Source organism: Nerophis ophidion, linkage group LG02 (genome assembly GCF_033978795.1).
Source record: "Nerophis ophidion isolate RoL-2023_Sa linkage group LG02, RoL_Noph_v1.0, whole genome shotgun sequence".
In the NCBI taxonomy this organism is placed as follows: Eukaryota; Metazoa; Chordata; class Actinopteri; order Syngnathiformes; family Syngnathidae; genus Nerophis; species Nerophis ophidion.
In genome coordinates, this window is record NC_084612.1 from 78,884,538 (window position 1) to 78,912,129 (window position 27,592).

At 41.8% G+C, this 27,592-nt stretch overlaps 1 protein-coding gene across 1 annotated transcript in view; it reads left to right on the forward strand.

Moving 5' to 3' along the window:
* Positions 1-7,352: 7,352 nt before the first annotated feature.
* LOC133548264 (ephrin type-B receptor 2-like) overlaps positions 7,353-27,592 on the forward strand; it is a 47,975-nt gene continuing 27,735 nt past the window's right edge. Inside the window, exon 1 of the mRNA XM_061893581.1 lies at positions 7,353-7,474. Within this exon, the coding sequence (XP_061749565.1) occupies positions 7,353-7,474 (122 nt within the window). The remainder of the gene's footprint in view (positions 7,475-27,592) is intronic.

Sequence of the window (27,592 nt, forward strand, 5' to 3'; positions counted from 1 at the left end):
CATACACACACTCTATCATGCACATACACACACACTCCATCATGCACATACACACGCACTCTATCATGCACATACACACACTCTATCATGCACTTACACACACACTCCATCATGCACATACACACATCATGCACATACACACACACTCCATCATGCACATACAAACACTCTATCATGCACTTACACACACACTCCATCATGCACATACACACACTCTATCATGCACATACACACACACTCCATCATGCACATACACACACACTCTATCATGCACATACACACACTCTATCATGCACTTACACACACACTCCATCATGCACATACACACATCATGCACATACACACACACTCCATCATGCACATACACACATCATGCACCTACACACATCATGCACATACACACACACTCCATCATGCACATACACACATCATGCACATACACACACACTCCATCATGCACATACACACACTCTATCATGCACATACACACACACTCCATCATGCACATACACACACACTCTATCATGCACATACACACACACTCCATCATGCACATACACACACACTCCATCATGCACATACACACATCATGCACATACACACACACTCCATCATGCACATACACACACTCCATCATGCGCCTACACACACTCCATCATGCACATACACACACTCCATCATGCACATACACACACTCCATCATGCACATACACACACACTCCATCATGCACATACACACACACACTCCATCATGCACATACACACACTCTATCATGCACTTACACACACACTCCATCATGCACATACACACATCATGCACATACACACACACTCCATCATGCACATACACACATCATGCACCTACACACATCATGCACATACACACACACTCCATCATGCACATACACACATCATGCACATTCACACACACTCCATCATGCACATACACACATCATGCACATACACACACACTCCATCATGCACATACACACACTCTATCATGCACATACACACACACTCCATCATGCACATACACACACTCTATCATGCACATACACACACTCCATCATGCACATACACACATCATGCACATACACACACACTCCATCATGCACATACACACACTCCATCATGCGCCTTTACACACTCCATCATGCACATACACACACTCCATCATGCACATACACACACTCCATCATGCACATACACACACACTCCATCATGCACATACACACACACACTCCATCATGCACATACACACACTCCATCATGCACATACACACACTCCATATTGCACACGCACACACTGAATCATGCACATACACACACATTCCATGATGCACAGTCTACATTCACAGTCTACATTCCATGTATATATATGTATGTGTATATTAATATATATGTACATATGTGTATATTCATGCATATATATATGTATATATTGTGTATATATACATGCATATATATATGCATATATATATATATATATATATATATATATATATATATATATATATATATACATATACATATATATATGTGTGTGTGTGTGTGTATAATAAACAATACAAGCAAAGGGGATTTTTTCTTTGAGAAAGGCTAAATGGCGCCAAGTAAACATTGAGAAGAGAGCTAGCTTGACTACCACGCATGTTTAACGTGCGGGACGTGAGCTGGACTTGAGGTCAGTAACATCTAAGCAATACTAAAAAAAAAGGACACATGACCAAATGCCAGCTATTGGTGGATCCTCAGTAGTGATCCTTTTCAAGTCAAGTGGAGCGGCAGCAACTAATATTCTCACTCCTCCTGAGGCTGAAAGGAACATCTCCACACGGACCAAAGCGGGTTTCATGTAACAGAATAATCCCAAAGACCCGCCCACCACCTTGCCACTGCTCTGCTGCCGGGCTTGGACGAGCCAGACTGGACTGAGTTTGAACTGAGTGGAGGAATTCCAACATCTGGCTTGTATCTGCAGCTTACGGTCATTTGGACGCCGTTGATGATTTCCAGTAGATCCACAAAGGCCGGATTGTTCTGCCTTGTCTGCCTTGGACTTGGAGGGAGTGGTGCTCTGGCGCCTGACTGCCACAGATGGGCCTGTCCGTCAAATCCTGCAAGCACACACAATCTTGCAGGAGGGAAAGGACGCTGGCTCTTGCACCAACGCTAACGAGACCTTCCAGAAGACTCAATTAGCTGCTGAAGTCACCACAAGCTCTGCCAAACCCTCAAGTCCCAAACTCTAGGGTGGGTTTGACCACGGGGTTCAACGCCGGGTCAAGCTCCGGGTTGGACAATGGGCCGAGCGTCTTCAATGGGAATTGAGCAGACAGCTTTCCCACAAAGAGCTGAGTGGCTCAGGGGGGAATCTGCCTTAGTGGCCTCTCCCGTTTAAAAGCACACTGGCTGGAATTACACACAACTTCATGTTGCCCGCTTACATCTGGGACCCCCCCCCCCGCCCCCGCCTATTTACATTCAACGTGTCTCCTCTATATACACTTTGCTCACACTCGTGTGAAAACAAGGCGCCGCTCATCTGTGTGTGTGTGTGTGTGTGTGTGTGTGTGTGTGTGTGTGTGTGTGTGTGTGGAAACGCACTGTTCAAACACTGGGGTTTGTGGCACACACACACACACACACACAGAGAGAGAGAGAGAGGCAGTTGAGGTGTGTGTGTGCTGCATGGCAAAGGGACGTGGATCTCGCACGGCGAGTGTGTGAACTCTGGCTGAACCCCCGGGTGTACTGTTTCAGGCACGCTCTGACAAACTCGCCCCAATGACCCGGCTCGCGACTGCACAGTTCATGGGGAGGTCCCCCCCGTCCCCCCCCACCAACCCCCCAACCTCCCCCCGCCCCTTTCACCCCTCCGCCCACCCCCCTAACGCTCCCCTCAACTTCTCTCCACCTCTCCCCTGCATGCCCCCCCCCCCCTCCTGCTTTCTCCTCCTCGCTCTCCATTTCTACCACACTCTGGTCAACAAGACATTCTGTCTGCTGGCGCCGGGCCGAGCCGAGCCGAGCTGAGTCGGGCCCTTCAGCGTGGAGACAAAGCCTCTTTAAATTCCAGACGTCCCTAACGTGCTCATCAGGCTCTTGGGAAGGACTTGCAATATTGTTGTCCTTCTCACTCGGTCCCAGCAAACACACTCACTGCTCTTTAAGATTCAATCGTTCCGGAGTCATAGGAAATAAAACAGGGCTGACTAATTGAAAAGAGCCGTAAAAGGTATGGTTCTGTCAGGCGTTCAAGTGATTGTTGCTTACCATCCTTTACTCTTTTTCAAAACCCCAATTCAATAGTTTACCGTAGTTTTTGGACCATAAGGCCCACGGCATTAAAGGAGACATGGAAAGGACTTCCCTGTGGTCTACATAACATGTGATAGTGGTTCTTTGCTCAAAATGTTGCAGAGATTAAAGGACTGTTCAAAAGTACGAAAAAAACAATTTTCAAATTCATTTTGATTCTTAATCTATTAAAAAAAACAAAAGAAAATCCATTTTTGTTAATATTTGATTTGTGCTGTCAGACAAGTCAAATTGTTGATGTAGAGGAGAGGTGTCAAAGTCGTGGGGGCTCAGGGGCCGCATGGAGGACAATGTGGACACTCGCTGCCATGACGACTAAAATCATGGCATTAAAACAAAAAATAAAGACAACTGAAGACATTTAAATATGCATGACCAAGTCTTTTCTTTTCTATTGTTTTTTTTAATGAATGAAGAAATGTTTATGACAACCTTTTACCAAAACACAAGATAGAATGTGAGAAATAACAGGATAATGCACACTTTCATCATTTGTTTTCAAAACACTTACAAAAAAGTGGGACCCCAAAAATTTACTGTGGGGCCCCATTTTTATGACTTGATGGACCCCATTTGAAAAATTCCTAGTGGCAACACCGCAGAAGGCGGCTGTGTTCTAATACTAATCAAATATCCTCCTGGGGGCCCTAGATCTTTGTTTCGCGGGCCGGATCTGACCCTGGTGGAGTTTGGCCATTTTTCGGCAAAAAAAGGGGTCGGACTTTAACAAACTTCTCGTATGAACTTTGACCAAATGAGTCCTGGTTAAAATGACAGATTCTACACATACTGGTGATGATGAAATGTAAACAAATGTTGCCTAGGTCGTAAGATGTGGGCGTGGTGTGGCCCCCAACATAAGATGTGGGCGTGGTGTGGCGCCCAACATAAGATGTGGGCGTGGTGTGGCGCCCAACATAAGATGTGGGCGTGGTGTGGCGCCCAACATAAGATGTGGGCGTGGTGTGGCGCCCAACATAAGATGTGGGCGTGGTGTGGCCCCCAACATAAGATGTGGGCGTGGTGTGGCGCCCAACATAAGATGTGGGCGTGGTGTGGCGCCCAACATAAGATGTGGGCGTGGTGTGGCCCCCAACATAAGATGTGGGCGTGGTGTGGCCCCCAACATAAGATGTGGGCGTGGTGTGGCGCCCAACATAAGATGTGGGCGTGGTGTGTCGCCCAGCATAAGTTGTGGGCGTGGTGTGGCGCCCGACATAAGATGTGGGCGTGGTGTGGCGCCCAACATAAGATGTGGGCATGGTGTGGCGCCCAACATAAGATGTGGGCGTGGTGTGGCGCCCAACATAAGATGTGGGCGTGGTGTGGCGCCCAACGTAAGATGTGGGCGTGGTGTGGCGCCCAACTTAAGATGTGGGCGTGGTGTGGCGCCCAACATAAGATGTGGGCGTGGTGTGGCGCCCAACATAACATGTGGGCGTGGTGTGGCGCCCAACATAAGATGTGGGCGTGGTGTGGCGCCCAACGTAAGATGTGGGCGTGGTGTGGCGCCCAACTTAAGATGTGGGCGTGGTGTGGCGCCCAACGTAAGATGTGGGCGTGGTGTGGCGCCCAACGTAAGATGTGGCCGTGGTGTGGCGCCCAACATAAAATGTGGGCGTGGTGTGGCGCCCAACATAAGATGTGGGCGTGGTGTGGCGCCCAATGTAAGATGTGGGCGTGGTGTGGCGCCCAACATAAGATGTGGGCGTGGTGTGTCGCCCAACATAAGATGTGGGCGTGGTGTGGCCCCCAACATAAGATGTGGGCGTGGTGTGGCGCCCAACATAAGATGTGGGCGTGGTGTGGCGCCCAACATAAGATGTGGGCGTGGTGTGTCGCCCAACATAAGATGTGGGCGTGGTGTGGCCCCCAACATAAGATATGGGCGTGGTGTGGCGCCCAACATAAGATGTGGGCGTGGTGTGTCGCGCAACATAAGATGTGGGCGTGGTGTGGCCCCCAACATAAGATATGGCCGTGGTGTGGCGCCCAACATAAGATGTGGGCGTGGTGTGGCCCCCAACATAAGATGTGGGCGTGGTGTGGCCCCCAACATAAGATGTGGGCGTGGTGTGTCGCGCCACATAAGATGTGGGTGTGGTGTGTCGCCCAACATAAGATGTGGGCGTGGTGTGGCCCCCAACATAAGATGTGGGCGTGGTGTGTCGCGCCACATAAGATGTGGGTGTGGTGTGTCGCGCCACATAAGATGTGGGCGTGGTGTGGCCCCCAACATAAGATGTGGGCGTGGTGTGTCGCGCAACATAAGATGTGGGCGTGGTGTGGCCCCCAACATAAGATGTGGGCGTGGTGTGGCCCCCAACATAAGATGTGGGCGTGGTGTGGCCCCCAACATAAGATGTGGGCATGGTGTGGCGCCCAACATAAGATGTGGGCGTGGTGTGGCGCCCAACATAAGATGTGGGCGTGGTGTGGCCCCCAACATTGCTCGGATTGTTTGTGACCAATTTTCGTCAGGAAAAAGGGGTGCTATTTTGACAAACTCCTCCTGGGGACTTTGACCAAATGAGTTGTGGTTAAAATTGTCATAATTGTGTTCACATAAATTGTGAACACATTTTTCCTGCGCCATAAGAAGTGGGCGTGGCATGGCGCCCAACTTTGCTCGGATGGTTGGCAGCAAAACACGGAATGTTGATAACTGGGACTAACAAATTCAGATCTTGATCCTATTTGGTAGAAAGGATGATAGTGACGCCCTGAAGTTCCCGGGTCAGTACCTGTTCATACCTATTTGTAGTGGGCGGAGTCTGTTGGTGAAAACTGCCCCTCGCCATGAACTTCTCAAACTGTCTTTACTTGACTTCAGACGACGGGCTCCTCCTCCAAAGTGACATGCAGCTTCTGGGTGTTGGTGGGATCATGCCTTGCCCCGCCTTTCATTGTAGTTCCACTATCAGCCATGGACCCAGGGTGTTGGTGGGATCATGCCTTGCCTCGCCTTTCATTGTAGTTCCACTATCAGCCATGGACCCAGGGTGTTGGTGGGATCATGCCTTGCCTCGCCTTTCATTGTAGTTCCACTATCAGCCATGGACCCAGGGTGTTGGTGGGATCATGCCTTGCCCCGCCTTTCATTGTAGTTCCACTATCAGCCATGGAGCCAGGGTGTTGGTGGGATCATGCCTTGCCCCGCCTTTCATTGTAGTTCCACTATCAGCCATGGAGCCAGGGTGTTGGTGGGATCATGCCTTGCCTCGTCTTTCATTGTAGTTCCACTATCAGCCATGGAGCCAGGGTGTTGGTGGGATCATGCCTTGCCCCGCCTTTCATTGTAGTTCCACTATCAGCCATGGAGCCAGGGTGTTGGTGGGATCATGCCTTGCCCCGCCTTTCATTGTAGTTCCACTATCAGCCATGGAGCCAGGGTGTTGGTGGGATCATGCCTTGCCTCGTCTTTCATTGTAGTTCCACTATCAGCCATGGAGCCAGGGTGTTGGTGGGATCATGCCTTGCCCCGCCTTTCATTGTAGTTCCACTATCAGCCATGGACCCAGGGTGTTGGTGGGATCATGCCTTGCCTCGCCTTTCATTGTAGTTCCACTATCAGCCATGGACCCAGGGTGTTGGTGGGATCATGCCTTGCCCCGCCTTTCATTGTAGTTCCACTATCAGCCATGGAGCCAGGGTGTTGGTGGGATCATGTCTTGCCCCGCCTTTCATTGTAGTTCCACTATCAGCCATGGACCCAGGGTGTTGGTGGGATCATGCCTTGCCTCGCCTTTCATTGTAGTTCCACTATCAGCCATGGACCCAGGGTGTTGGTGGGATCATGCCTTGCCCCGCCTTTCATTGTAGTTCCACTATCAGCCATGGAGCCAGGGTGTTGGTGGGATCATGCCTTGCCCCGCCTTTCATTGTAGTTCCACTATCAGCCATGGACCCAGGGTGTTGGTGGGATCATGCCTTGCCTCGCCTTTCATTGTAGTTCCACTATCAGCCATGGAGCCAGGGTGTTGGTGGGATCATGCCTTGCCCCGCCTTTCATTGTAGTTCCACTATCAGCCATGGAGCCAGGAGACCCCAGCTTCGGCCGCAGTGCTTTGACGTGTATTCCAGTTGATTATTCCAGCCTGCGAGATGGAAGCTGCATCGCCAGGACGAGTCCAAGTGATCTTGACGAGTCTTCGTAATTCAATTTGAAACAGAGCCACGTGACTCCAGACTGACGTCCCCGCCGACACCTGGCGTGTGGCTAATAAAGTCACACTTCCTAAGCGCAGAAAGCCTTGGGACTATAAACATCTCCCAGCCGTGTGTCTGACATGATCAGCCCTCCAGTCGTGTCATTAACTCCCTGCTAACCCCTCACTCAGGCTTACTCTTGACATCCTGGGAGGGACCACTTATCCACTCAAAGCCCCCATGCTGGGCGGCCTGTGCAAACTGCCTGATTAGTTGGCCACCCCTGTCTTGGTGTTTGCTCTGTGAGTGTCCAGTGATAGATGGTCTCATTTGTCTTTCTCGAGGTGGGGGTCACAGGCTTTTACTCTGGTACACTTCTGTTTACCTTTCTGCACCATTAGCACAACCACCTGCACCAACTTTTCTTAGGTTTACAAATAGCAAAACATGAATCGCGACCCTCAAAGTGCAATGCATTTGACCACTGGAAATGAAAAGCTAGTGCAGCAAGGGAGTGCACAAAAAGAGAACACCCCCGATACTAAAGAACACAGAGAAAAGATATGAGAGCTGGTGCAGCTGAGAAGTGCACAGCACAACACAACACAACACAACACAACACAACACAGCACAACACAACACAACACAACACCACACCACACCACACCACACCACACCACACAGCACAACACAACACAACACAACACAACACAACACAACACCACACAACACAACACAACACAGCACAACACAACACAACACAACACCACACCACACCACACAACACAACACAGCACAGCACAACACAACACAACACAACACAACACCACACAACACCACACCACACCACACAACACAACACAGCACAGCACAGCACAACACAACACAACACAACACCGCACCGCACCGCACCGCACAGCACAGCACAACACAACACAACACAACACAACACCACACCACACCACACCACACCACACCACACCACACCACACCACACAGCACAACACAACACAACACAACACAACACAACACAGCACAACACAACACAACACAACACCACACAACACAACACAACACAACACAGCACAACACAACACAACACAACACAACACAACACCACACAACACAACACAACACAACACAACACAGCACAGCACAACACAACACAACACAACACAACACCACACAACACAACACAACACAACACAGCACAACACAACACAACGCAACGCAACGCAACGCAACGCAACACCACACAACACAACACAACACCACACAGCACAACACAGCACAACACAACACAACACAACACAACACAACACAGCACAACACAACACAACACAACACAACACCACACAACACAACACAACACAACACAACACAGCATAGCACAACACAACACAACACAACACAACACCACACCACACAACACCACACCACACCACACCACACCACACCACACCACACAACACAACACAGCACAACACAACACAACACAACACAACACCACACCACACCACACCACACCACACCACACCACACAACACAACACAGCACAACACAACACAACACAACACAACACAACACCACACCACACCACACCACACCACACCACACCACACCACACAACACAGCACAACACAACACAACACCACACCACACCACACCACACAACACCACACCACACCACACCACACCACACCACACCACACAACACAGCACAGCACAACACAACACAACACAACACAACACAACACAACACCACACCACACCACACCACACCACACCACACCACACCACACCACACCACACCACACCACACCACACCACACAACACAACACAACATGACCGTCAGAGTACTGGGAAGGTATCAGTGGAACCTCTTACTCTTCATCAAGTGCAGAGGTCGGCAACCTAAAATGTTCTTAATGGATCAAAAATACAAAAAACTAATCCGTCTGGAGCCGCAAAAAATGAAAAGTGTTATAATGAAGACAACACATGGAGTAAGTGTCTATATTAGCCTACTATCAAAATGACGGTGGAAAGTGCTTCAATTTGATATTAAGATGTTTATGGAAAACTATTTTTGTGCACGGTTTTAATGGATGTTTTGAGGACTGTCAGTCATATATTTACAACTTTTAAATCATTTCAACACTCAGAAGTATTTCTTTGATGATATTATTGTATATTTTTGTAAGGCTAATACTTACATATTGTGTATTACATTTCAGTGTGTCCTACGATGAGGTGGCGACTTGTCCATAGTGTACGGCGCCTTCTGCCCGATTGTAGCTGAGAAAGGTGCCAGCGCCCCCCGCAACCCCAAGAGGGAATAAGTGGTAGAAAATGGATGGATGGATTTCAGTATGCTGTTTGAATCACACAGCTTATACACATTGTGTGTATTTCACTTCTACAAGTCAAGTGCAAGACACGAGTAAAGTTAAGTACAAGACTTTGACTTAGTGTAGACATTGGCTTAAGACTTAGTGTAGACATGGCCTAAGACTTAGTGTAGACATAGCCCAAGACTTAGTGTACACATTGGCTTAAGACTTAGTGTAGACATAGCCTAAGACTTAGTGTAGACATAACCTAAGACTTAGTGTAGACATGGCCTAAGACTTAGTGTAGACATAGCCCAAGACTTAGTACAGACATAGCCCAAGTCTTAGTGTAGACATGGCCTAAGACTTAGTGTAAACATAGCCCAAGACTTAGTGTAGACATGGCCTAAGACTTAGTGTAAACATATCCCAAGACTTAGTGTAGACATGGCCTAAGACTTAGTGTAAACATAGCCCAAGACTTAGTGTAGACATGGCCTAAGACTTAGTGTAGACATAGCCCAAGACTTAGTGTAGACATGGCCTAAGACTTAGTGTAGACATAGCCCAAGACTTAGTACAGACATAGCCCAAGACTTAGTGTAGACATGGCCTCAGACTTAGTGTAAACATAGCCCAAGACTTAGTGTAGACATGGCCTAAGACTTAGTGTAGACATAGCCTAAGACTTAGTGTAAACATAGCCCAAGACTTAGTGTAGACATGGCCTAAGACTTAGTGTAAACATATCCCAAGACTTAGTGTAGACATGGCCTAAGACTTAGTGTAAACATAGCCCAAGACTTAGTGTAGACATGGCCTAAGACTTAGTGTAGACATAGCCCAAGACTTAGTGTAGACATGGCCTAAGACTTAGTGTAGACATAGCCCAAGACTTAGTACAGACATAGCCCAAGACTTAGTGTAGACATGGCCTAAGACTTAGTGTAAACATAGCCCAAGACTTAGTGTAGACATTGGCTTAAGACTTAGTGTAGACATAGCCCAAGACTTAGTGTAGACATAGCCTAAGACTTAGTGTAGACATTGGCTTAAGACTTAGTGTAGACATAGCCCAAGACTTAGTGTAGACATACCCTAAGACTTAGTGTAGACATTGGCTTAAGACTTAGTGTAGACATGGCCTAAGACTTAGTGTAGACATAGCCCAAGACTTAGTGTAGACATAGCCTAAGACTTAGTGTAGACATTGGCTTAAGACTTAGTGTAGACATAGCCCAAGACTTAGTGTAGACATAGCCTAAGACTTAGTGTAAACATAGCCTAAGACTTAATGTAGACATTGGCTTAAGACTTAGTGTAGACATAGCCTAAGACTTAGTGTAGACATTGGCTTAAGACTTAGTGTAGACATAGCCTAAGACTTAGTGTAGACATAGCCTAAGACTTAGTGTAGACATAGCCCAAGACTTAGTATAGACATAGCCCAAGACTTAATGTAGGTTGGTAGAGCGGCCGTCCCAGCAACTTGAGGGTTGCAGGTTCGATCCCCGCTTCCGCCATCCTAGTCACTGCTGTTGTGTCCTTGGGCAAGACACTTGGACCCACCTGCTCCCAGTGCCACCCACACTGGTTTAAATGTAACTTAGATATTGGGTTTCACTATGTAAAGCGCTTTGAGTCACTAGAGAAAAGCGCTATATAAATATAATTCACAATTCACTCACATAGCCTAAGACTTAGTGTAGACATAGCCTAAGACTTAGTGTAGACATAGCCCAAGACTTAGTACAGACATAGCCAAAGTCTTAGTGTAGACATGGCCTAAGACTTAGTGTAAACATAGCCCAAGACTTAGTGTAGACATGGCCTAAGACTTAGTGTAAACATAGCCCAAGACTTAGTGCAGACATGGCCTAAGACTTAGTGTAAACATAGCCCAAGACTTAGTGTAGACATGGCCTAAGACTTAGTGTAGACATAGCCCAAGACTTAGTGTAGACATGGCCTAAGACTTAGTGTAGACATAGCCCAAGACTTAGTACAGACATAGGCCAAGACTTAGTGTAGACATGGCCTAAGACTTAGTGTAAACATAGCCCAAGACTTAGTGTAGACATGGCCTAAGACTTAGTGTAGACATAGCCCAAGACTTAGTGTAGACATGGCCTAAGACTTAGTGTAGACATAGCCCAAGACTTAGTACAGACATAGCCCAAGACTTAGTGTAGACATGGCCTAAGACTTAGTGTAAACATAGCCCAAGACTTAGTGTAGACATGGCCTAAGACTTAGTGTAGACATAGCCCAAGACTTAGTACAGACATAGCCCAAGTCTTAGTGTAGACATGGCCTAAGACTTAGTGTAAACATAGCCCAAGACTTAGTGTAGACATGGCCTAAGACTTAGTGTAAACATAGCCCAAGACTTAGTGTAGACATGGCCTAAGACTTAGTGTAAACATAGCCCAAGACTTAGTGTAGCCATGGCCTAAGACTTAGTGTAGACATAGCCCAAGACTTAGTGTAGACATTGCCTAAGACTTAGTGTAGACATAGCCCAAGACTTAGTACAGACATAGCCCAAGTCTTAGTGTAGACATGGCCTAAGACTTAGTGTAGACATGGCCTAAGACTTAGTGTAGACATAGCCCAAGACTTAGTGTAGACATGGCGTAAGACTTAGTGTAAACATGGCCCAAGACTTTGTGTAGACATGGCCTAAGACTTAGTGTAAACATAGCCCGAGACTTAGTGTAGACATGGCCTAAGACTTAGTGTAAACATAGCCCAAGACTTAGTGTAGACATGGCTTAAGACTTAGTGTAGACATAGCCCAAGACTTAGTACAGACATAGCCCAAGGCTTAGTGTGGACATGGCGTAAGATTTAGTGTAAACATGGCCCAAGACTTTGTGTAGACATGGCCTAAGACTTAGTGTAGACATAGCCCAAGACTTAGTACAGACATTGCCCAAGACTTAGTGTAGACATGGCCTAAGACTTAGTGTAGACATAGCCCAAGACTTAGTACAGACATAGCCCAAGACTTAGTGTAGACATGGCCTAAGACTTAGTGTAGACATAGCCCAAGGCTTAGTGTAGACATGGCGTAAGATTTAGTGTAAACATGGCCCAAGACTTTGTGTAGACATGGCCTAAGACTTAGTGTAGACATAGCCCAAGACTTAGTACAGACATAGCCCAAGGCTTAGTGTAGACATAGCCCAAGACCTAGTACAGACATAGCCCAAGACTTAGTGTAGACATGGCCTAAGACTTAGTGTAAACATAGCCCAAGACTTAGTGTAGACATGGCCTAAGACTTAGTGTAGACATAGCCCAAGACTTAGTACAGACATAGCCCAAGGCTTAGTGTAGACATGGCGTAAGATTTAGTGTAAACATGGCCCAAGACTTTGTGTAGACATGGCCTAAGACTTAGTGTAGACATAGCCCAAGACTTAGTACAGACATAGCCCAAGGCTTAGTGTAGACATAGCCCAAGACCTAGTACAGACATAGCCCAAGACTTAGTGTAGACATGGCGTAAGATTTAGTGTAAACATGGCCCAAGACTTTGTGTAGACATGGCCTAAGACTTAGTGTAGACATAGCCTAAGACTTAGTGTAGACATGGCCTAAGAATTAGTGTAAACATAGCCCAAGACTTTGTGTAGACATGGCCTGAGACTTAAGGTAACAAGAATTCTAGGCTACTTATTTCAAATAAAAAATGGGAACAGCAGAAGAGTTTTGCAGCCAACAATAGATGTAGGATCCAGAGGAGGAGAGATGGGAGTAGAAAGCTAGGACCCAGAGGAGGAGAGATGGGAGTAGAAAGCTAGGACCCAGAGGAGGAGAGATGGAAGTAGAAAGCTAGGACCCAGAGGAGGAGAGATGGGAGTAGAAAGCTAGGACCCAGAGGAGGAGAGATGGGAGTAGAAAGCTAGCGAGGATTAAAAAGACACACCTCTAATGTTTGAACATCAACTGGGTTTCCAGCTCTTTCTGTACGCAGATTAGAAACCAGCAAGAAGCGCATGTCAATGAATGAATGAAGTAAAGCTTCATATTCCTAGCCCCTTCCTGCTCTGTCACTGATACAAATGTCATGGCGAATTGTCCTCGATGTTGTGGTGCAATAGTGTTCGTCCTGTAAGTCAGTAGTGCTGAGCTTCATTGGCAGTTGGAGATGTGTCAGGAAGCTTGTATGTTTTTATCATGTTATTTTGAAAGAAAAGCCATATTTCCCATGAATTTGTTTGAGTAGAAAAGCTGCTTATGTAGAGTATTGTAGTTTCAGTGTTGTGTCAGCAATATCCTCACGAGTTCACCGACACAACAAATATCGGCAAATGTCAAACGTCGTTTGCAACAAAGCAAAATTGTTTGAGAAATATCTCTGCAACACCTCCTTTGTTTAAACGGTAATTGCCAGCACTGAAGGGGTCTCAAATACACAAAAGCAGGTGCCAAGAACCCAAAAAGTGGGCTTCGCATAATACGACCCTTGAAGTTACGTCTCTGATGTTGAAATGTTGTGAAAGAGGTGGAAAGATGTAGGATATCACTTCTAATGGCAAACACCAGAAAGATCAATCATTTCCTTCTCTTGGTTGTTGCACTTTTCACATCGCTGCTTTGTCCATCCATCCATCCATCATCCATCCATCCATCCATCCATCCATCCATCCATCCATCCATCCATCATCCATCCATCCATCCATCCATCCATCCATCTATCCATCCATCCATCCATCCATCCATCCATCATCCATCCATCCATCTATACATCCATCCATCCATCCATCCATCATCCATCCATCCATCCATCCATCCATACATCATCCATCCATCCATCCATCCATCCATCCATCCATCCATACATCATCCATCCATCCATCCATCCATCCATACATCATCCATCCATCCATCCATCCATCCATCCATCCATCCATACATCATCCATCCATCCATCCATCCATCCATCCATGCATCCATCCATCCATCCATCCATACATCCATCATCCATCCATCCATCCATCCATCCATCCATCCATCTATCCATCCATCCATCCATCCATCCATCCATCCATCCATCCATCCATCCATCATCCATCCATTCATCCATCCATCCATACATCATCCATCCATCCATCCATCCATCATCCATCCATCCATCCATCCATCCATCCATCCATCCATCCATCCATCATCCATCCATCCATCCATCCATCCATCCATCCATCCATACATCCATACATCCGTCCATCCGTCCATCCGTCCATCATCCATCCATCCATCCATCCATCCATCCATCCATACATCCATCCATCCATCCATCAATCATCCATCCATCCATCCATCCATCCATCCATCCATCCATCCATCCATCCATCCATCCATCCATCATCCATCCATCCATCCATCCATCCATCCATCCATATATCCATCCATCCATCCATACATCCATCCATCCATCCATCCATCCATCCATCCATCATCCATCCATCCATCCATCCATCCATCCATCCATCATCCATCCATCCATCCATCCATCCATCTATCCATCCATCCATCCATCCATCCATCCATCCATACATCATCCATCCATCCATCCATCCATCCATCCATCCATCCATACATCCATACATCCATCCATCCATCCATCCATCCATCCATCATCCATCCATCCATCCATCCATCCATCCATTCATCCATCCATACATACATCCATACATCCACACATCCATCCATCCATCCATCCATCCATCCATACATCCATCCATCCATCCATCATCCATCCATCCATCCATCCATCCATCCATCCATCCATCCATCCATCCATCCATCCATCCATCTTCTTCCACTTATCCGAGGTGCTTTGTACGCCGTGAAATGAGGACCAAAAGGCCACAAACACAAAAATAACGTGTTTACTCGTGTGCAACAATTGGCAAAGAACAAAAAAGAATGTTCTGCAGTCCAAAAAATGCTAAATAAGTCAAAAAAGGTTTTTATTTATTTAAAAAAACACTTTGCAAATATAAAACAATTTTCCTGATGTAAAACAACCGTGTTGCTGAAACACTGACAACACTTTCTCTGGAACAAACATCTCACTCTCGCTAGCGTTAGCATTCGTCATGTTTTGCTAGCTGTTGAATTTCTGCTGAGGAAGGAAGGAAGGAAGGAAGGAAAGAAGGAAGGAAGGAAGGAAGGAGGGTGGGAGCGACAGAAACTCCTCGGGGCAAAACGTAAAAAAAAATTTAAAAAAAAGATACACATTTTTGGACTTTTTAAATTGTGTGCAATAAAATACTTGATTGTTTTTGTGTATTTTTTCTTGATGTATTTGTTTGCCAGGAACAGTAGAATGAATAATTGCTACTTATGTCAAAGTACAGACGACTTTTAGCCACAGGCTTATTTGCAACCCTCCTCCTTCCTCCCTGGTTAGGATTTTAAAGAAAAGTGTAAAAGTCGTGCAAAAGGATCAAGACAAGTACAAAATAAAAATAATCGGCCCCATTTTTCCGTTCTACACTCAGTTCTAGTGCTCACACTTCTGATTGTCCTGGAGACACTTTTTCAGTTTTGTGGCCAAAAAAGTTTGAAGTGACTTAAAGTTTGAAGTGACTTAAAGTTTGAAGTGACTTAAAGTTTGAAGTGACTTAAAGTTTGAAGTGACTTCAAGTTTGAAGTGACTTAAAGTCTGAAGTGACTTAAAGTATGAAGTGACTTAAAGTTTGAAGTGACTTAAAGTTTGAAGTGACTTAACATTTGAAGTGACTTAAAGTTTGAAGTGACTTAAAGTTTGAAGTGACTTAAAGTTTGAAGTGACTTAAAGTCTGAAGTGACTTAAAGTTTGAAGTGACTTTAAGTTTGAAGTGACTTAAAGTTTGAAGTGACTTAAAATTTGAAGTGACTTAAAGTTTGAGTTGAAGTGACTTAAAGTTTGAAGTGACTTAAAGTTTGAAGTGACTTTAAGTTTGAAGTGACTTAAAGTCTGAAGTGACTTAAAGTTTGAAGTGACTTAAAGTCTGAAGTGACTTAAAGTCTGAAGTGACTTAAAGTTTGAAGTACAAAATAAAAATAATCGGCCCCATTTTTCCGTTCTACACTCAGTTCTAGTGCTCACACTTCTGATTGTCCTGGAGACACTTTTTCAGTTTTGTGGCCAAAAAAGTTTGAAGTGACTTAAAGTTTGAAGTGACTTAAAGTTTGAAGTGACTTAAAGTTTGAAGTGACTTAAAGTTTGAAGTGACTTAAAGTTTGAAGTGACTTAACATTTGAAGTGACTTAAAGTTTGAAGTGACTTCAAGTTTGAAGTGACTTAAAGTCTGAAGTGACTTAAAGTATGAAGTGACTTAAAGTTTGAAGTGACTTAAAGTTTGAAGTGACTTAACATTTGAAGTGACTTAAAGTTTGAAGTGACTTAAAGTTTGAAGTGACTTAAAGTTTGAAGTGACTTAAAGTCTGAAGTGACTTAAAGTTTGAAGTGACTTTAAGTTTGAAGTGACTTAAAGTTTGAAGTGACTTAAAATTTGAAGTGACTTAAAGTTTGAGTTGAAGTGACTTAAAGTTTGAAGTGACTTAAAGTTTGAAGTGACTTTAAGTTTGAAGTGACTTAAAGTCTGAAGTGACTTAAAGTTTGAAGTGACTTAAAGTCTGAAGTGACTTAAAGTCTGAAGTGACTTAAAGTTTGAAGTGACTTAAAGTTTGAAATGACTTAAAGTTTGAAGTGACTTAAAGTTTGAAATGACTTAAAGTTTGAAGTGACTTAAAGTTTGAAGTGACTTAAAGTTTGAAGTGACTTAAAGTCTGAAGTGACTTAAAGTTTGAAGTGACTTAAAGTTTGAAGTGACTTAAAGTTTGAAGTGACTTAAAGTTTGAAGTGACTTTAAGTTTGAAGTGACTTAAAGTTTGAAGCAACTTAAAATTTGAAGTGACTTAAAGTTTGAAGTGACTTAAAATTTGAAGTGACTTAAAGTTTGAAGTGACTTAAAGTCTGAAGTGACTTAAAGTTTGAAGTGACTTAAAGTTTGAAGTGACTTAAAGTCTGAAGTGACTTAAAGTTTGAAGTGACTTAAAGTTTGAAGTGACTTAAAGTTTGAAGTGACTTAAAGTTTGAAGTGGCTTAAAGTCTGAAGTGACTTAAAGTTTGAAGTGACTTAAAGTTTGAAGTGACTTAAAGTTTGAAGTGACTTAAAATTTGAAGTGACTTAAAGTTTGAAGTGACTTAAAGTTTGAAGTGACTTAAAGTTTGAAGTGACTTAAAGTTTGAAGTGACTTAAAGTTTGAAGTGACTTAAAGTTTGAAGTGACTTTAAGTTTGAAGTGACTTAAAGTTTGAAGTGACTTAAAGTTTGAAGTGACTTAAAGTTTGAAGTGACTTAAAGTTTGAAGTGACTTAAAGTTTGAAGTGACTTAAAGTTTGAAGTGACTTAAAGTTTGAAGTGACTTAAAGTTTGAAGTGACTTCAAGTTTGACGTGACTTAAAGTCTGAAGTGACTTAAAGTTTGAAGTGACTTAAAGTTTGAAGTGACTTAAAGTTTGAAGTGACTTAAAGTTTGAAGTGACTTAAAGTCTGAAGTGACTTAAAGTTTGAAGTGACTTAAAGTCTGAAGTGACTTAAAGTTTGAAGTGACTTAAAGTTTGAAGTGACTTAAAGTCTGAAGTGACTTAAAGTCTGAAGTGACTTAAAGTTTGACGTGACTTAAAGTTTGAAGTGACTTAAAGTTTGAAGTGACTTAAAGTCTGAAGTGACTTACAGTTTGACGTGACTTAAAGTTTGAAGTGACTTAAAGTTTGAAGTGACTTAAAGTCTGAAGTGACTTACAGTTTGAAGTGACTTAAAGTTTGAAGTGACTTAGAGTTTGAAGTGACTTAAAGTTTGAAGTGACTTAAAGTTTGAAGTGACTAAAAGTTTGAAGTGACTTAAAGTTTGAAGTGACTTAAAGTTTGAAGTGACTTAAAGTTTGAAGTGACTTAAAGCTTGAAGTGACTTAAAGTTTGAAGTGACTTAAAGTTTGAAGTGACTTAAAGTTTGAAGTGACTTAAAGTTTGAAGTGACTTTAAGTTTGAAGTGACTTAAAGTTTGAAGTGACTTAAAGTCTGAAGTGACTTAAAGTTTGAAGTGACTTAAAGTTTGAAGTGACTTAAAGTCTGAAGTGACTTAAAGTTTGAAGTGACTTAAAGTTTGAAGTGACTTAAAGTTTGAAGTGACTTAAAGTTTGAAGTGACTTAAAGTCTGAAGTGGCCAAGACTTCCACGGACGTGAGACCTTCACTGAGCCTGACTGCTCTCTTCCATCAAACTGATAGATGGGTCATTTAGCTGTTTTTCTGTGAGGAAACCCTGCTGGACTCCTGCATTGTGAGGTAAGTCAAGGTGAACTCAAGGTGAAGTTGTAAAGCAAAGTCATCAGCTCAGACTGCAGCCTGACATGCGTGACGCAGCAAAGTGGAGAGAAGAGCAACATGAGTCCTTCCAAAGATGGGATGTGGGAAAGATAACTTTCATAGTTGCTGGCAGGAAAAGATTTACTGGATGTCTTCACCCTCAGGTTGACCCGCTCTTACCTACGACCCCGCAGACCTCCTGCTGGGAGGGGGGGGGGGTGTTGCCGGGCCCCCGGGGGTCTGCAGGCCGTCAAGAGCAGGCCCCTGCAGCCACGGACAGATCCTCCAGAGTCAGCGAGGGAAAGACCTGAACTTGGAATGACCCCGCCAAGCAAAGTCCCCCATGGGTTCATCCACAGGCCACAGCTCCGGTTCCCCTCACCCCTAAATGTTCCTCCTTCTTTTTTCTGCTCGGGTCCTGTTTTTACAACCCGTACATTTTCCAGAGCACAATAACCCCTGCTTCACCCCTCTGCCAAGAGGAGGAAAGTTCTTTTAAGTTTCCAGCCCCGTCCTCTTGACACCTGCAATGTAACTTTATTGTGCTTTTACTTACGGCCACAGAGGAGGTCTTCCCTCAGGACCGCCAGCAGGACGCCACGGAAGCCTTTGACGAATCCAAAATGATTGCAGCGAGTGCCACTGTCATCAATTGTTAATAACACCTGTGTTGACATTTTCTGGGGCGAGGTCTGTTCAATAATAATAATAATAATAATGGAGGGAAAGAAAGCTCAAGCGACATGATGTTGTTTTGTCTCTGAGAGCATCTTTCAACCCCCACTTCTGCAGCCAACTTGAACACAACTTCACTTTAACCCAGCAGGCACATCAAGACCTTGATGATACTCATTTCCTTGCAAAATACTATTTGCCAATTGAGACAACGTTGATGACTAACCTTGGTTGGAAAATGACCAAAAGTCAACGGTCAAACCTCCATCATAACCCAACATTGATTAAAAGTTGTCCAAAATCATGTTGTTTCAATGTTGTATTTGTGTTTTGGAATATTGGTTGGAAAATGACCAAAAGTCAACGGTCAAACCTCCATCATAACCCAACATTGATTAAAAGTTGTCCAAAATCATGTTGTTTCAATGTTGTATTTGTGTTTTAGAATATTGGTTGGAAACTGACCAAAAGTCAACGGTCAAACCTCCATCATAACCCAACATTGATTAAAAGTTGTCCAAAATCATGTTGTTTCAATGTTGTATTTGTGCTGTGGAAGATTGGTTGGAAAATGACCAAAAGTCAACGGTCAAACCTCCATCATAACCCAACATTGATTAAAAGTTGTCCAAAATCATGTTGTTTCAATGTTGTATTTGTGTTTTGGAATATTGGTTGGAAAATGAACAAAAGTCAACGGTCAAACCTCCATCATAACCCAACATTGATTAAAAGTTGTCCAAAATCATGTTGTTTCAATGTTGTATTTGTGCTGTGGAAGATTGGTTGGAAAATGACCAAAAGTCAACGGTCAAACCTCCATCATAACCCAACATTGATTAAAAGTTGTCCAAAATCATGTTGTTTCAATGTTGTATTTGTGTTTTGGAATATTGGTTGGAAAATGACCAAAAGTCAACGGTCAAACCTCCATCATAACCCAACATTGATTAAAAGTTGTCCAAAATCATGTTGTTTCAATGTTGTATTTGTGTTTTGGAAAATTGGTTGGAAAATGACCAAAAGTCAACGGTCAAACCTCCATCATAACCCAACATTGATTAAAAGTTGTCCAAAATCATGTTGTTTCAATGTTGTATTTGTGTTCTGGAATATTGGTTGGAAAATGACCAAAAGTCAACGGTCAAACCTCCATCATAACCCAACATTGATTAAAAGTTGTCCAAAATCATGTTGTTTCAATGTTGTATTTGTGCTGTGGAAGATTGGTTGGAAAATGACCAAAAGTCAACGGTCAAACCTCCATCATAACCCAACATTGATTAAAAGTTGTCCAAAATCATGTTGTTTCAATGTTGTATTTGTGTTTTGGAATATTGGTTGGAAAATGACCAAAAGTCAACGGTCAAACCTCCATCATAACCCAACATTGATTAAAAGTTGTCCAAAATCATGTTGTTTCAATGTTGTATTTGTGCTTTTGGAATATTGGTTGGAAAATGACCAAAAGTCAACGGTCAAACCTCCATCATAACCCAACATTGATTAAAAGTTGTCCAAAATCATGTTGTTTCAATGTTGTATTTGTGTTTTGGAATATTGGTTGGAAAATGACCAAAAGTCAACGGTCAAACCTCCATCATAACCCAACATTGATTAAAAGTTGTCCAAAATCATGTTGTTTCAATGTTGTATTTGTGTTTTGGAATATTGGTTGGAAAATGACCAAAAGTCAACGGTCAAACCTCCATCATAACCCAACATTGATTAAAAGTTGTCCAAAATCATGTTGTTTCAATGTTGTATTTGTGTTTTGGAATATTGGTTGGAAAATGACCAAAAGTCAACGGTCAAACCTCCATCATAACCCAACATTGATTAAAAGTTGTCCAAAATCATGTTGTTTCAATGTTGTATTTGTGTTTTGGAATATTGGTTGGAAAATGACCAAAAGTCAACGGTCAAACCTCCATCATAACCCAACATTGATTAAAAGTTGTCCAAAATCATGTTGTTTCAATGTTGTATTTGTGTTTTGGAATATTGGTTGGAAAATGACCAAAAGTCAACGGTCAAACCTCCATCATAACCCAACATTGATTAAAAGTTGTCCAAAATCATGTTGTTTCAATGTTGTATTTGTGTTTTGGAATATTGGTTGGAAAATGCCCAAAAGTCAACGGTCAAACCTCCATCATAACCCAACATTGATTAAAAGTTGTCCAAAATCATGTTGTTTCAATGTTGTATTTGTGCTTTTGGAATATTGGTTGGAAAATGACCAAAAGTCAACGGTCAAACCTCCATCATAACCCAACATTGATTAAAAGTTGTCCAAAATCATGTTGTTTCAATGTTGTATTTGTGTTTTGGAATATTGGTTGGAAAATGACCAAAAGTCAACGGTCAAACCTCCATCATAACCCAACATTGATTAAAAGTTGTCCAAAATCATGTTGTTTCAATGTTGTATTTGTGTTTTGGAATATTGGTTGGAAAATGACCAAAAGTCAACGGTCAAACCTCCATCATAACCCAACATTGATTAAAAGTTGTCCAAAATCATGTTGTTTCAATGTTGTATTTGTGTTTTGGAATATTGGTTGGAAAATGACCAAAAGTCAACGGTCAAACCTCCATCATAACCCAACATTGATTAAAAGTTGTCCAAAATCATGTTGTTTCAATGTTGTATTTGTGTTTTGGAAGATTGGTTGGAAAATGACCAAAAGTCAACGGTCAAACCTCCATCATAACCCAACATTGATTAAAAGTTGTCCAAAATCATGTTGTTTCAATGTTGTATTTGTGTTTTGGAATATTGGTTGGAAAATGACCAAAAGTCAACGGTCAAACCTCCATCATAACCCAACATTGATTAAAAGTTGTCCAAAATCATGTTGTTTCAATGTTGTATTTGTGCTGTGGAAGATTGGTTGGAAAATGACCAAAAGTCAACGGTCAAACCTCCATCATAACCCAACATTGATTAAAAGTTGTCCAAAATCATGTTGTTTCAATGTTGTATTTGTGCTGTGGAAGATTGGTTGGAAAATGACCAAAAGTCAACGGTCAAACCTCCATCATAACCCAACATTGATTAAAAGTTGTCCAAAATCATGTTGTTTCAATGTTGTATTTGTGTTTTGGAATATTGGATGGAAAATGACCAAAAGTCAACAGTCAAACCTCCATCATAACCCAACATTGATTAAAAGTTGTCCAAAATCATGTTGTTTCAATGTTGTATTTGTGTTTTGGAATATTGGATGGAAAATGACCAAAAGTCAACGGTCAAACCTCCATCATAACCCAACATTGATTAAAAGTTGTCCAAAATCATGTTGTTTCAATGTTGTATTTGTGTTTTGGAATATGGGTTGGAAAATGACCAAAAGTCAACGGTCAAACCTCCATCATAACCCAACATTGATTAAAAGTTGTCCAAAATCATGTTGTTTCAATGTTGTATTTCTGTTTTGGAATATTGGTTGGAAAATGACCAAAAGTCAACGGTCAAACCTCCATCATAACCCAACATTGATTAAAAGTTGTCCAAAATCATGTTGTTTCAATGTTGTATTTGTGCTGAAGAGGATTGGTTGGAAAATGACCAAAAGTCAACGGTCAAACCTCCATCATAACCCAACATTGATTAAAAGTTGTCCAAAATCATGTTGTTTCAATGTTGTATTTGTGTTTTGGAATATTGGTTGGAAAATGACCAAAAGTCAATGGTCAAACCTCCATCATAACCCAACATTAATTAAAAGTTGTCCAAAATCATGTTGTTTCAATGTTGTATTTGTGTTTTGGAATATTGGTTGGAAAATGACCAAAAGTCAACGGTCAAACCTCCATCATAACCCAACATTGATTAAAAGTTGTCCAAAATCATGTTGTTTCAATGTTGTATTTGTGCTGAAGAGGATTGGTTGGAAAATGACCAAAAGTCAACGGTCAAACCTCCATCATAACCCAACATTGATTAAAAGTTGTCCAAAATCATGTTGTTTCAATGTTGTATTTGTGTTTTGGAATATTGGTTGGAAAATGACCAAAAGTCAACGGTCAAACCTCCATCATAACCCAACATTGATTAAAAGTTGTCCAAAATCATGTTGTTTCAATGTTGTATTTGTGTTTTGGAATATTGGTTGGAAAATGACCAAAAGTCAACGGTCAAACCTCCATCATAACCCAACATTGATTAAAAGTTGTCCAAAATCATGTTGTTTCAATGTTGTATTTGTGCTGTGGAAGATTGGTTGGAAAATGACCAAAAGTCAACGGTCAAACCTCCATCATAACCCAACATTGATTAAAAGTTGTCCAAAATCATGTTGTTTCAATGTTGTATTTGTGTTTTGGAATATTGGTTGGAAAATGACCAAAAGTCAACGGTCAAACCTCCATCATAACCCAACATTGATTAAAAGTTGTCCAAAATCATGTTGTTTCAATGTTGTATTTGTGTTTTGGAATATTGGTTGGAAAATGACCAAAAGTCAACGGTCAAACCTCCATCATAACCCAACATTGATTAAAAGTTGTCCAAAATCATGTTGTTTCAATGTTGTATTTGTGTTTTGGAATATTGGTTGGAAAATGTCCAAAAGTCAACGGTCAAACCTCCATCATAACCCAACATTGATTAAAAGTTGTCCAAAATCATGTTGTTTCAATGTTGTATTTGTGTTTTGGAATATGGGTTGGAAAATGACCAAAAGTCAACGGTCAAACCTCCATCATAACCCAACATTGATTAAAAGTTGTCCAAAATCATGTTGTTTCAATGTTGTATTTGTGTTTTGGAATATTGGTTGGAAAATGACCAAAAGTCAACGGTCAAACCTCCATCATAACCCAACATTGATTAAAAGTTGTCCAAAATCATGTTGTTTCAATGTTGTATTTGTGTTTTGGAATATGGGTTGGAAAATGACCAAAAGTCAACGGTCAAACCTCCATCATAACCCAACATTGATTAAAAGTTGTCCAAAATCATGTTGTTTCAATGTTGTATTTGTGTTTTGGAATATTGGTTGGAAAATGACCAAAAGTCAACGGTCAAACCTCCATCATAACCCAACATTGATTAAAAGTTGTCCAAAATCATGTTGTTTCAATGTTGTATTTGTGTTTTGGAATATGGGTTGGAAAATGACCAAAAGTCAACGGTCAAACCTCCATCATAACCCAACATTGATTAAAAGTTGTCCAAAATCATGTTGTTTCAATGTTGTATTTGTGTTTTGGAATATTGGTTGGAAAATTACCAAAAGTCAACGGTCAAACCTCCATCATAACCCAACATTGATTAAAAGTTGTCCAAAATCATGTTGTTTCAATGTTGTATTTGTGTTTTGGAATATTGGTTGGAAAATTACCAAAAGTCAACGGTCAAACCTCCATCATAACCCAACATTGATTAAAAGTTGTCCAAAATCATGTTGTTTCAATGTTGTATTTGTGCTGTGGAAGATTGGTTGGAAAATGACCAAAAGTCAACGGTCAAACCTCCATCATAACCCAACATTGATTAAAAGTTGTCCAAAATCATGTTGTTTCAATGTTGTATTTGTGCTGTGGAAGATTGGTTGGAAAATGACCAAAAGTCAACGGTCAAACCTCCATCATAACCCAACATTGATTAAAAGTTGTCCAAAATCATGTTGTTTCAATGTTGTATTTGTGTTTTGGAATATTGGATGGAAAATGACCAAAAGTCAACAGTCAAACCTCCATCATAACCCAACATTGATTAAAAGTTGTCCAAAATCATGTTGTTTCAATGTTGTATTTGTGTTTTGGAATATGGGTTGGAAAATGACCAAAAGTCAACGGTCAAACCTCCATCATAACCCAACATTGATTAAAAGTTGTCCAAAATCATGTTGTTTCAATGTTGTATTTCTGTTTTGGAATATTGGTTGGAAAATGACCAAAAGTCAACGGTCAAACCTCCATCATAACCCAACATTGATTAAAAGTTGTCCAAAATCATGTTGTTTCAATGTTGTATTTGTGCTGAAGAGGATTGGTTGGAAAATGACCAAAAGTCAACGGTCAAACCTCCATCATAACCCAACATTGATTAAAAGTTGTCCAAAATCATGTTGTCTCAATGTTGTATTTGTGTTTTGGAATATTGGTTGGAAAATGACCAAAAGTCAACGGTCAAACCTCCATCATAACCCAACATTGATTAAAAGTTGTCCAAAATCATGTTGTTTCAATGTTGTATTTGTGCTGTGGAAGATTGGTTGGAAAATGACCAAAAGTCAACGGTCAAACCTCCATCATAACCCAACATTGATTAAAAGTTGTCCAAAATCATGTTGTTTCAATGTTGTATTTGTGTTTTGGAATATTGGTTGGAAAATGACCAAAAGTCAACGGTCAAACCTCCATCATAACCCAACATTGATTAAAAGTTGTCCAAAATCATGTTGTTTCAATGTTGTATTTGTGCTGAAGAGGATTGGTTGGAAAATGACCAAAAGTCAACGGTCAAACCTCCATCATAACCCAACATTGATTAAAAGTTGTCCAAAATCATGTTGTTTCAATGTTGTATTTGTGTTTTGGAATATTGGTTGGAAAATGACCAAAAGTCAACGGTCAAACCTCCATCATAACCCAACATTGATTAAAAGTTGTCCAAAATCATCTTGTTTCAATGTTGTATTTGTGTTTTGGAATATTGGTTGGAAAATGTCCAAAAGTCAACGGTCAAACCTCCATCATAACCCAACATTGATTAAAAGTTGTCCAAAATCATGTTGTTTCAATGTTGTATTTGTGCTGTGGAAGATTGGTTGGAAAATGACCAAAAGTCAACGGTCAAACCTCCATCATAACCCAACATTGATTAAAAGTTGTCCAAAATCATGTTGTTTCAATGTTGTATTTGTGTTTTGGAATATTGGTTGGAAAATGACCAAAAGTCAACGGTCAAACCCTCCATCATAACCCAACATTGATTAAAAGTTGTCCAAAAATCATGTTGTTTCAATGTTGTATTTGTGCTGAAGAGGATTGGTTGGAAAAATGACCAAAAGTCAACGGTCAAACCTCCATCATAAACCCAACATTGATTAAAAGTTGTCCAAAATCATGTTGTTTCAATGTGTATTTGTGTTTTGGAATATTGGTTGGAAAATGACCAAAAGTCAACGGTCAAACCTCCATCATAACCCAACATTGATTAAAAGTTGTCCAAAATCATGTTGTTTCAATGTTGTATTTGTGTTTTGGAATATGGGTTGGAAAATGACCAAAAGTCAACGGTCAAACCTCCATCATAACCCAACATTGATTAAAAGTTGTCCAAAATCATGTTGTTTCAATGTTGTATTTGTGTTTTGGAATATTGGTTGGAAAATGACCAAAAGTCAACGGTCAACCTCCATCATAACCCAACATTGATTAAAAGTTGGTCCAAAATCATGTTGTTTCAATGTTGTATTTGTGTTTTGGAATATGGGTTGGAAATGACCAAAAGTCAACGGTCAAACCTCCATCATAACCCAACATTGATTAAAAGTTGTCCAAATTCATTTTGTTTCAATGTTGTATTTGTGTTTTGGAATATTGGTTGGAAAATGACCAAAAGTCAACGGTCAAACCTCCATCATAACCCAACATTGATTAAAAGTTGTCCAAAATTCATGTTGTTTCAATGTTGTATTTGTGTTTTTGGAATATTGGTTGGAAAATGACCAAAAGTCAACGGTCAAACCTCCATCATAACCCAACATTGATTAAAAGTTGTCCAAAATC